General features: G+C 56.8%; 1 protein-coding gene across 1 annotated transcript; it reads left to right on the top strand.

The window, feature by feature from the left end:
* Window positions 1-1,664: 1,664 nt before the first annotated feature.
* On the top strand, window positions 1,665-9,126 carry DENND2D (DENN domain containing 2D; the record flags this gene model as incomplete). The annotated part of the gene is made up of 12 exons (XM_079546477.1): window positions 1,665-1,722; window positions 3,525-3,709; window positions 3,904-4,016; window positions 4,097-4,166; window positions 5,040-5,117; window positions 5,202-5,342; window positions 6,923-7,071; window positions 7,156-7,333; window positions 7,493-7,534; window positions 7,960-8,050; window positions 8,174-8,413; window positions 9,065-9,126. 12 exons carry the CDS (start codon window positions 1,665-1,667, stop codon window positions 9,124-9,126), a joined length of 1,407 nt encoding a protein of 468 aa, XP_079402603.1.
* Between the last annotated feature and the right edge of the window lie 3,091 nt (window positions 9,127-12,217).

The raw sequence follows: 12,217 nt of genomic DNA, 5'->3' as shown, positions 1-12,217 counted from the left end.
AGATTGGGGGGGGGAAGGGAGGGAGGTCTTATGAGGGCCCTGAGCCCCCACTCTGTGCCCAGCCCCAGGTCGGCCACGGGCAGGATGAGATGAGCTCCTACACTGTGGGGATCTGAGCCTGGGTGCTCTGAAATGCAGCACCCAGTGAGGGGGGGGGAAAAAGGGCAGGAGGGGGAAAAGGGGCAGCCGCGGGCCTTCCTCACCAGGAAGAGGAGGAGGAGCTGCAGTGCAAGCACAGGATCCTGGTGCAACGCTCGGGGTTTCGCAGGGCAATGTTTGCAGCACAGCTTTGCACCCTGAATGCACCATGCTTGCAGAATTCCAGCACGCAGCCATCAGCACCGGGGCCACAAAGGAAGAACAAAGCAAAACAAAAGAACAGACAAAAGCTCTCCGGGCTCGGTGCAGTGAAGCAGAACAGTTTTGGCTGTGCACCCACAGCAGAGCCCACAATGTGTCTGTTTGTTGGCACGGTGGGAATCTGGCAGAAAGGAGCCCTCAGTGGGAAGAGTCCAAATTCAGCAGGGCACGGATCGTGGCCAGGGCACAAAGGGACAGTGTTCCTCCAGAGCACAGAGGTTTGGGGCTGGGAACGCAGCACAGAAGCTGTCAGAGCAGAGCGAGGTGATGGCGAAACGCATTCGTGCTTGGCTTAAAGGGAGCAAGCAGAAAAGCTTTGTGCGTGTGGAGAGAAAAGAAAAAGCAACTACCAAACAAGGAATTCGGGGATTTCTTCTGGCTGAAATCAATGATTGCCCTCCTAGGGTGGCTCCATTTTCCAGGAAAGGAGGGATTTTCCTCTGAAGTCGAAAGGGAAAACCCCTAAATTTTTTATTCTCCTGCTGTTCCAACAGGAAATGTCTCCTGGGAGCAGCACACAATCCTGCTGCCGTCTGCTCCGTGAAGCACGAGTGCTCAGCCACCCCCTGGAACGGCAGAAATCCCCCCGGACCCACGGCTCCCAATGGCCCTGGTGGGGAAAAAGACATCGCCGGGGGCAAAAGGGGGGTTTTAGGTACGGGAAAGCTGCGTCTGCAAACTGCTCTGACAGCGGGGCTGAGGACTGTGCACAACTCATCGCACCTCACAGCTGTGCCCACAGGGCCGATCCGGGCGTTTTTGAGGGAGGGTGCAGAGCTCTGCCCACGGAGAAGCGCCAGCACAGGTGGGAGCGCAGCTTTCCCACACCAGGACAAAATCGCAGCTCGGCGTTGCCAGCTGGAGCTGCTTCCCCATCCCGGCAAACGGCCCCGGACCTGCGCCCTGCACAGGGGCGGCTCAGCCTCGCCCCCTTCCTCTGCCCAAAACAGCCCCAGGGAGGCGGAGCGGCCGCTGCCGTAGGACATCCCTGCCGTGCCCGGCTCCTTCGTGCCCAGGGATGCTGCCGGCCCTCCCCATACTCAGGTAATCCCAGAACCACGTGCCCGGTGCTCCTGGTTCCCAGTGCTCCCCGTTCTTTCCGCACCCCACGTTCCCGGTGCCGTCTCCCCAACCTCCATCCGACGCCAGGTGCGGCCCGGCTCCCCCCCCTCCCCGCTCCTCCTCTCCTCTCTTCTCCTCTCCGCCCCGTCCCGTCCCTCCTCCCCCGAGAAAGCGAAAGCTCGACGGGCGGAAGCACAGCTCCCCGCAGCGCCGCACCGGGGCCGCTCCACGTCGGGGCCACCATGGCCTCCTCCATCAGCAGCTTCTTCCGACGGAGCCTACGGCGCCCGCGCCGCAGAGGTGAGCGCTGGGAGGATCCGACGGGACGGGACGGTGCCGGGACAGCGGGAGCCGGGCGGAGCGGGGATGCACACGGGCAGCGCAGGGCGGTCGCGTCGGCACCGGCACCGGTTCGGTCCGCTTCAGCGTTCCCCGAGCCTCTGCCGCGGGGCTCACCCCAAATCCCGAGGCTTATCCCAAATCCCAGGGCTCGTCCCAAACGCCCTAAATCCCCGGGGTTTATCCGTTATCCGGGGGCTCACCCTAAACCCGAGGCTTTATCCCAGGTTCCGATGTTCACAACACCCTCTGGGGGCTCAGCCCGACCCCTCCTGCTCTGCCCTATTCCTACCAACCTCAACCAAAACCCATCCTGAACGAGTCTGCCCCACACCAAAGGGTATTTACACCTTTAGCTCAGCGAGGGCATCCCCCACGTGGAAGGATCGTCCCCAAAGGCAGCACCGCAGGGTGAACCGGAACCCGGCATCGTGGCTGCGCCCCACAGCCCTGGTACCCACAGGGCACGGTACCACCGGAGGATGGTGCAGAAATTGGTTTCTGACGATCTGTGAGCATTTCTGAGACATAAATGGAGGTTTTCTCAGCAGCATCAAGCTAAAGCCACCCTCGGGGCTTTACGATTTTATTCTCAGCATTGAGTAGAAAGTGAAGCGAAAGCCATTTCCTTTCTGTCGGGGCAGGTGGGTGGCAGCACGGGGTGAACTCAGCCGGCAGCAAGGGCACAATGGGGTGGGTTGTGCAGCTCCCAGCTCTGCCTTTGGCTGATAAGGAGCTCGCTGTCAGCGTGGGAAGCTGCGTGTGCAGCATGAAGTCTTTCTTGCAATGCCCTCGTTGCGGGCAGGGTGCAATGCTGCAGCCTTTGTCCTCTCTGTGCCCATGGGAGGGAGGGGTGAAAATCCACAGCTGGGAATGTCTGCAGACTGAAGGCTGTAGGTGCCCACCAGGCCGGCCTTAAAGGTGCACGACAGTGGCCGAGCTGCCACAGGAACCCACAGCCAATCCCTGGGATACAGGGACAGACTGCAGGAGTTGGGTTTAATCCAGCTGCGTGCCCGTTTTCCTGCCTGCTATGTACCTAAGCACAGGTACTGAGCTCATCTCCCAGCCCTCCATGCTGCTGTCCCACCACGAGCACCCCAGCACCCTTGGGCATGTCGCTGTGGGCTCTCCTCGTTCTTGTTTCTCATTTTGGGGCTGTGAAGCTGACGCTCCCCAGCTGCTCTCCCAACCAGCTCAACGAGAAAAAGGGTGCAGTTCCAAGGAACTGCTTTGCTGTGGGAGCTGTGGTTTAAGGAAAACCCTCTGGTATCTCATTTGCAATCAGCAGTTCCCAGGACTGAGTGCATCTGGCAGGGAGACTCTGGGATTCATCTCACAGAGCCCTTGGAGGTGCTCAAACCAGACCTGTGCTGGCTGTTTGCTGTTTCTTTGTCCCCCTGAGGAAACAAATCAAAGTGCTCTAAAAGCACTCCCATGTGGTTCTGCTCTCCATCCCCCCTCCGTGCCCAGGCATTGCTCTGGGCATCCCCAGCCTCTCTGGAATGGGGTGAAGGAGGGCTGTGGGGGTCTGATGGTGCCTTGATTTCCTCCAGAAGACTCACTGAAGTTGTCTCTTTCCATTCCATGTCCTGCACCCATGGGTCCCCTGGTCACCCATGTTGCCCTCAGAGGGACCAGAACCTGCTATGTGTCTTTCTATGGTCCAGTTCACAAGTAGCCCTGTATCTCCCTCCCTGCACACCTCCCAGCCTTACCTTTCACTGTTCTCTGCTGTTTTTGGCTTTGTTTTTTGGCTGCAGAAGGCAAACAGGAGGTCCCTGCAGCCGACAGCATCGCATCTCGTGTGCCTCCGGGAAAGGCAGGAGAGCGCAGCTCCGTCTTCTACTCTGCTGGGCAGTTCTTCTTTGAGTACCTGGTGGTGGTTTCACTGAAGAAGATGTCTGATGGACGTTATGAACCCAAGATAGCGTATCAGTTCCCAAAGGTATTTGGTCCTGCACCCTTCTGGGGAAAGATGAGTTTTCTGAGGGTAAGAGGAAAAAGGGGACGTTTCCCTTCCCCATCACCAGAGCCAGAGGAGTGCAGGGAGGTACCCCGTGCAGGCACCCCAAAGCCATCCTGTGCCACCCCAGCCCTGTGGGTGCCATCCTTCCCCCTAATGGCATCATTTTGTTCCAGCGTGAGAACCTCCTGAAGGGTCAGAAGGAGGAGGAGGAGCGGCTCCTGCAGGCCATCCCCCTCTTCTGCTTCCCCGACGGCAACAACTGGGAGCCCGTTACCACCTTCCCCAGGTACCTGCCCTGCTGCGGTCCCACCTGGAGGGCTGTGGGCTGCCAGCTGCCCTGTGCCCATGCTCTGTATCTCCTCGCAGTGAAACTTTTTCCTTCGTCCTGACGAATGTGGATGGCAGCAGGAAGATCGGTTACTGCAGGCGGCTGCTGGTGAGCGCTGGTTGAGGCTGCGCCAATGGGGAGGCAGTGTGATGAGCAGTGGGGGTTGCCCGATGGGCTTGGGGTGTTTTTTTATGTTGGGATGTCAGTTGGCTGCTGGGTGGAGGAAAGCAGCCCAGAACAGAGCTGGGAGGTGGGATGTGGGAGGTGCCAGCCCCTTACAGCACTGGGTACAGGGATGTGCGTGGTGCCCATGTTGGGTACGGAGGACCTGGGTGCTCTCAGCCCCATCCCGTGTTCTGAGCTGTGGCTGCCTCTCAGCTCACGGATTCTGGCCAGCATGGGGGCACGATGGAGTTCTTCTTTGGGCCTCAGTTCACCTGCAGGATACTTAAATAGGGACAGAAAGCCATAAGGCTGCAGCCCACGCTCAGTGACTTGCTGATCCCACCCCCCCATCCTTCTCTCCCCACATCTGCACCAGAGATTTTGGTACTGGGTGTCTGAAAGGCTGAAAGCACAAGGAGGAAACGAGTGTGGGATCATCCAGGTGGAAAGGAAAGAGAAACCTGGGCACTCGCTGGTGCTGTTTTATCAGGAGGTGGGATTAGCTGCAGGAATGGGGCAGGAGGTGGCAGATGGGGAGGAAAGTTTGGGAATGTGCCACAGGGCTTTGTACCAAAATGATGAACAACCCTGGCATCCAAACTCCGGGCCCTGGTGCCCTGTGCTCTTACAGCACAGCACATCCATGGCTGAGGTCCCAGCTCTGAAAGTCCCCCAGCGAGCAACTGGGATTTTTCCCATTCCAATTCCAGAGAAGGTTCTCCTTGGGGTGAATGGGTCTGCAGATCACTGGGAGGAGGAGGGATCCGACGTGATGGGGCTGGGCGACGCTCAACCCCTTCTCCCATCCTCCTGCAGCCCTCTGGCCGTGGTGTCCGCCTCCCTGAGGTCTTCTGCATCATCAGCTGCCTGGGCTGCTTCGGGCTCTTCTCCAAGGTGGGGCTCTATGCGGGTACCGCTGTGCCAGGCGGCCGTCCTGCTGCCTGCTGGCATTTCGTGGCTTCCTTTTGCCTCCCTCAGATCCTGGACGAGGTGGAGAAGAGGCGTCAGATCTCCATGGCTGTGATTTACCCCTTCATGCAGGGCCTGCGGGAATCGCCCTTTCCAGCTCCGGGGAAAACAGTCACCATTAAAAGCTTCATCCCCGAGTCGGGCACAGAGGTTGGTTTTGGGGACTCGGCACTTTCTGTGCTGCTCCAGCGTGGGGCTGCCTCCATGGGTGTGGGTCGGGCAGTGAGGAGTTTGTGCCCTGGGGGACAGAGGTGCCACCTCCCATGGGTGAGAGCAGTGGTGAGGATGGAGCCCACTTGTGGGCGATGCCACTTTGCAGCTCCATCAGCCCGGAGCCCTCGGTGCAAAACCTCACCTGACACCATTCCTGAGCATCGCTGCTCAAACAGCCTCAGCGTCAGCACTGCTGTGCTGGGGCTGTGCTGGTTCACACCCCTGCCTCGGGGCTGCAAACCAGCAGTGCAGGCTGCAGCTCGCCCTCTGCACTGCCTCAGCCAAGCACCAAAGGCATGCTGGAGGCATGCAGCAAGCCCAGCTCCTACCTGCAGTGCTGCTCAGAAAGATCTGAGCAGGGCACGGTGCCCACCTCGCCCATGCAAAGCACAGGGCCAGGTTAGCACAAGCAGAGCTTGTTCTGTTTTTCCCTTTCTCTTATGGTGAAACTGCAGTGAAAAGTTGGAAGGATCTGCCCTGGATCCTGCAACAGTGTTGAGCATCCCCAGGATGCGTCCTGCTGGGGTGGGTCCGAGAGCAGGATCCTCCCTCTCCAGTGCCATTTGGCAGCTGCCTGTCAAATTACAAGGGATTTCTTCATCCAGGAAAACTTGTGCAAGGGCTTTGCACGTTGCTCAATGCTCTGGCTGAGGGCCAGGCTGCAGGAGCGTGGCTGGGGGTGACGGGGAAGCAGGGCGAACGGGGACGTTCTTTGGAAGAGATGGAATGTGAGGCTCCTGGCAGGGGCTGGAATGAGGCAGGGAGATGCCAGGGAAAGGGCTGGAAACACATCCTGGGTGCTGCAGGGCTGAGAGCTGGACATCGTACAGGATTTGTGCTGGAAGAGGCTGTGGAGGCCCTGCGCTGCCTGCTGGGAATGCAGCACTTTGATGGCAGTGTCGCAGCACAGGGTGACCCCACAGGGCAGGCAAGGTGCAGAGAGGTGACAGGGCTGTCCCACCTCATGCAGCGCTGTGTCACAGCTCACTGCTGGGGGCTGTGCACCCAGGGCAAAGCCAACTGAAGGGACACACCACCACCGAACACCAGCCTGATGTTTCACTTTTCCATCCTTGCAAGCATGAAGCGTGCCTGCCCTCCTGGGATGGCTTTTGAGGAAGTCTGTGTGGTTTTCGTAGCAGAAGTTGTGCCTTCCTCCCTTTTCTGGGCGACTTTCTCCAGCGCTGCCCGCAGGTTGTGTGCTGAGGTCTCCTACTGGGGCCTTGTGAAAACTGGAGAACTTTGGGTTACAACTCCACTGCCCTAATCAGTAAATGCTACAGTAGGCACTGCCCGTGGCATCCCCTGCATTTTGTTTCTGCGTGTCCCAAATCCCCATGCAGGACAAGGGGAAGGCTGTGCTTTGCAGGAGGTCTCGATGCAGATGCTGCAAACTCCAGGATATTTGGGCAGCGCCGTGGTCATGAATTGCTCCCAAATCATCTTCTGGGAGGCTCAGGTGGGCACAGAAGGGACGTTTGCCCCTTACTCCAACCTCGGTGGCTCTCACCCCGCAGCTCATTGTGCTCACACGTCCTGTGGACGCCCACCTGGAGCACGTGGAGTTCCCAGCGCTGCTCCAGCGGCTCAGCCCCATCCTCATCCTGCACATCTTCGCCTCTGCCGTGCTGGAGCGGCGGCTCATCTTCCTGGCTGAGGAGCTGAGGTCAGTCCTGGGCCGTTTTTTTTTACCCAAAATACCCCCCAGGCCCTGGGAGAAGCACAGGTTGAGCTCCTCGTGCTCTCGCAGTGTCCTCTCGCAGTGCATCCATGCTGTGGCTGCTCTCCTCTACCCCTTCACGTGGGCTCACACCTACATCCCCGTGGTCCCTGAATGCCTCCTTGACACCGTCTGCTGCCCCACGCCCTTCATGGTTGGCATCCAGATGCGGCACCTGGAGCGAGTGCTGGAGCAGCCCATGGAGGAGGTATTTATTGCAGCCAGGAGGGGTGAAGGGGTCTGGCTGAGCGCTGGGTTCAGCTGTGACCCTGAGTTTGTGCTGGGTGGGAAGCAGCAATGGGGAGGAGCGCAGCGGATGTCTCGGTGGCTGTGGTTGCTCAGCCCGTTGTTCTGTGCTCTCTTCCAGGCTCTGATAGTTGATCTGTGCAAAGGGAAGATCCTCAGGGCGGTAGGTTTCCCCACTCAGGATGTTGGGCTGAGGGACAGCACCAGGAAGGGCCCCTTCCCCACTTTGTCCCAGCTGCCTCTCGGTGGCAGGGCTGTGGCCTCGGTACTGGGAGTGGTGGGGGTCACCATCCCTGGAGGGGCTCAGAATGGTGGACGTGTGGCCCTGAGGGACATAGGTGGGCACGCAGGGTGGGGTTGGACTCGGGATCTCAGGGGTCTTTTCTGACTTTGATGATCTGATGATTCTGCGTCTTTGTGTCCCACGAAGGGATTCCTCCACCCGCTGTGCTGCCCCACGAGCAGCAGCCTCCGTGTGTGGGGCACCCCATCCCCAGCATCACTGCACACCATAACCACAGGGCCCCGCAGAGCCCCTGAGCACCTCCACAGCCACGCGGATCCTTCATGGCCCCATTTGCCTTCCAGGTGGGTGATGAGAAGGAGATCTTGCCTATCAAGCTGCAGAATGAGATGCTGGCATCTCTGAACAGGCACAACAGCAACAACAATATACACAGTAAGGGCATCTCTTTACATGGGGTTAAGGCGACAGAGGGCAGACGGTTCTCCTAATGAGACCTGGGCTCCATTTGGAATAACAGAGTCCCATCTCCACCTCTAATGCTGTGTCCTCCCCCAGCATCCGAGCAGCTGAATGCACTCATCTCTGAGGCCTTTGTGCAGTTCTTTGTCCGTCTGGTTGGGCATTACTCCTCCCACATCAAGTGGAGTAAAAACGGCCTGGGCACCTTCCAGGAGAGAGCATTCTGTAAGGCCATCGCCTCCAAGACCAACCGCAGGTTTGTGAAGAAGTTTGTGAAGACCAACATGTTCTCCTTATTTATTGAGGATGCAGAGAAGAACAGGATCCCACAGGAAGGTAAAGGAGGCTGCAGAGTGCTGCTGGGGGGTGGAGAAGGGGAAAAAATGCCCCATACTCGGACAGGGCTGCAGCTCTGTGCTGGGGATGCTCAGGGCAGTAAGTGGGACCCAAGCACCCATTTACCTTCAGTGCATTTCTCTGCTCCTATTAGCAGTCAGAAACCAGCTGGGCTCATTTTGACACTTAGGCAGACAGCCAACAGAAGCACAAATATTTGGTTTGGATGCGGATCTCCCCAGCCTGCTGCGCCCTGCCCAGGGTACACAGGGACAGACCTGCAGCAGACAGGGCAGAATCTGAGCTGTTGTGGTCCTGCTGTGTCACCTTTTTTAGCTGCTTGCACTCTCATGGTCTCCCGCTTTCTTCCTTGTTGGTTGGGTACAAAGCACAAAAATGGAACAGGAACAAATATGTGGGTGAAAACCGATCTGAGTGTAACCTGAGTTCACTCTGGGGGGGAAGTGGTGGTGGGTGGAGGATCCCCACAACCCCGTTTCACCCGGACCCCCCTGGACGTGGCCCTCTGTAACCCAGTGCGTGCCATCCAGCCCCATGCACCACCTTCCAGTTCCGTGCACGAGCTGCAAGCACAGCTGTGACAGCTCTGGCCCTGTTTGCTGACCCCAAACCACCTTTCTGTGCCTCCAGCCTACTTCCAGCAGAAGATAACAGAATACCACCAGCAGAAGAAGCATCGAAGGGACTCCTGAGAGCAGCCTGAAGGGCCGGCACCCAGCAGGGCTGTGTGTTCCACCTGTGCCCAGCCAAGGGCAGAGCACTCCGGATTCTGCTGGGTCTGTCCTGCCCGAGACTCATGGAAAGCACCCAGCACCGGTTTCTGCCCTTTCCCTTTTCCCTCAGGGCACCGTTGCACTGGAAAATAGTTTTGCACAGAGCTCACAAGCGGGCTGGGGTGTCTCCTCCCACCTGGCTGGGCCAGGAACATGGCTCAGTGCTCAGCCCCACGCTGAGCTGCTCTGGGGAACCCCAGCGCTGTGTGCTGATGGATGGAAGTGGGGGGCAGCTGCAGGACCGGTCATTGCTAAAGGACAAAATGGACCAGTGATGAGTAGGGAGCACTGTTAATTTCTAAGTAAGCCAAACATAGGTTTGGCAAATAGGTAGCATCCTATGGAATAGTTTCTGAGGATTCTGGTATCTGTTGTCTTTGTTGGTAATGCATGGAACCACTTCAGCTGCTTGGGGAAATGAACTGACAGGCTACTTATTCACAGCATAAGCAAACCTGAAAGTCACAGGACTCTGATCTGCAGCAGAGAGAGGAGAGCTGGGGAGGAGGAAGTGCTGGTTAACTCACAGTAAAACGTGGCAACGTCCTCCTCACTGCTGGGTTTGATGCCAACCCCTGCTGTATCACTGTGGTTATCTCAGTGCTGCCACTGAAGCGTGATGCCTGCAGCAGACTTAAAGTACTCTTAAAATACCCTTTTTCTAATGCATCTGCACAGGAAGCAAGGGCTGCTGCACAGACTCTGAGCTGCAGGTCTGCCTGGTTCCTCCCTGGCAGTGGACCTTCCCAGGGGAGAGAAGGGATGAGCAGGGAGAGATGCTGGCTTTTCCCAGCAGGAGGTGTGGAGAAAGGTAGAGCTCTGTCCACTCCAAGGCTGCGTGGCCGAACTGCCCCATCTCAGTCATCACAGTATCTCTTAATATAACTTCCTTCCTCCTCCACTCCCCCATGGTGGCACTGAGCTGCTGGAGACATTTAATAACACGATCCGTGATCCACCTGCAGATGTTGGGTCAGAGCTGCTGGGACGCTGACAGAACTGAGGCAGAAGCAGAGGGCATTTGTTGGAGGAGCAGCTGTGGGTGCAGCCCTGCACAAATAGAAGCAGCAGAAGCGCTGCTGAAGAGCAGTGATGTGCCCAGCCATGCTGGAATAGGGATGGTGACTTTTTGCTCCGCTTCTGTTTGGGTTGGGGGAGGACGAGAGCTGTTTGTCAAGGGCACAAAGGGGCTGAGCACTGCAGGTGTCATCTTTGCCTCCAAATCATGGGCAGTGAGGCAGTTACCATCATCCTATGGGAAATTAAAGAGCAGTGAACTTTGGCTGTGCTTTTTTTTTTCTTTTTTCCCTAAGATTTTTCATCTCCCACCACAGAAGGGGAAGCGGAAATGCAGGGCGTTAATAAGCAGCTGTTATCCTTTCTGCACAAACCACTCTCCCCCTTTTCCTTCTCACTCGTTGGCGTTTGGAGAAGTCATTGACCTTCTGAGCTGCATAACATCTCATTGAGGAGAAAGGGAAGTGGTCCCTGCTTTGGCAGCAGCTCTTAAGTAATGAAGCATCGCCACTTGCCTGAAGGTCTGGAAGCTGCTGCTGCTTTGCTTCTGCCTGAGAAGCACCCAATGGAAAGTGACTGCTGCTGAAAAGAGAATGGAGGTGTGCAAAAACGGCTCCTTTCCTCGAGCAAGGTGTAACTCCAATGCATTTTATGACATACTGCGTGTGCTATGATTCAATGAGAGAGGAAGGAAAAAAGCCCAGGGCCACAGTCTGCCCCCAGGCCCCTAAATCCTGACCCCCACCTCTTCTCCTGTCTTTTTCCCCTTGGGTTATGCTCTAACTTCCTCACAGCTCAGCCTTCATTTCCTACACCTTTATGACTGGTGATGTTTCTGAGCTGTGAGCACTAAGAGCTTCTCAATTTGGGTTGGCCCAACATTGAAAATCAGCTTGACTGATAGAACTACTCACTCACCTGGGCAGCACAATCCAGCAACAGCTTTAACAACACCCTGCCCTGTAACACCCAGAGCCTGGACCTCAGGGATGTGCAGCAAGAGCAGCAAAGAAAGCAGATCCAGTGCTGAAAAGCAGGGCAGGTGCTGAAGAAAATCCCCTCCTTTCTTTGGGCTGCCTCCCAGAGCAGCTGCTTGCAGCCGTGCTCAGCTCACATTGCAGCCAACCAGCAAAACTCAGTGCATTTTTAAACCCTTCTTCCTGCTCAAGGTCTGCCTCACACTTTGCTCTAAGTCTGCAACAGTAAATAAAGCAATGCCAGGAAATGTTGCCCTGAACTGGAAAGTGCTCATTTCTGATAAGCTGTGAGCGCAGCTCCCAGCAGCACAAACAACCAGCAGCCAGGGGCTCCGTGCTTTTGGTTCTGCTGCACAGCTGCCCCGTGTGGAAGATAAGGTTTGTGTTACGGTGTGTCACACCAGCAGCAAACAGCCCTGTGCCTGTTTAACCTACCAGTCAGCACAGTCACCATTGCTGAGTGCTTTCAGGTAAGTGCAGGATAATAACACACAGCTCCTATCAGCACGCTGCTCTCCTGCCTCTGACCTCAGAACACTGCTGTGACCTTCATCCCCTGAGGATTAAACCTCTCCATAACTCCATTCCCAAACGAAATCAGGCACAGAGAGGCACTGGGTGAATGCAGGGTAGGAAGAAAACACAAACATGAAACACAACTGCTGCTCAGATGAGCCAGAACCAGAGCCCAAGCTATCTCAACATCCTCTTCCCACTCTAAGCCCTTGCTGAAGGCAGGGAACCCCTCCATCAGTCCTTACAGCATGCAGCAGTCCAGCACCAACTCACATTCTCAGCTTCCCTCGATGGTTTCACAGGAAACCTCATTATGAGCTCTGAAGGATGTCAGGTCCATGCAGTGCTGCAGGAAGCACAGAGGCTGCTGTTGCAAAAGCTTTTCCCTCTACAGCATCTTCTGCATGCAACAGAGTGGAAAAGGAGTGTCACAAGATTGGCGTGAGTGTGTAAATGCTGCTCCTTCTCCACCTCCTACAACTTTAGGCCTACAAGCATAT

Source organism: Tetrao urogallus (assembly GCF_951394365.1).
Source record: "Tetrao urogallus genome assembly, chromosome: 24".
Lineage (NCBI taxonomy): Eukaryota > Metazoa > Chordata > Aves > Galliformes > Phasianidae > Tetrao > Tetrao urogallus.
This window is presented reverse-complemented; position numbering and strand designations above follow the sequence as displayed.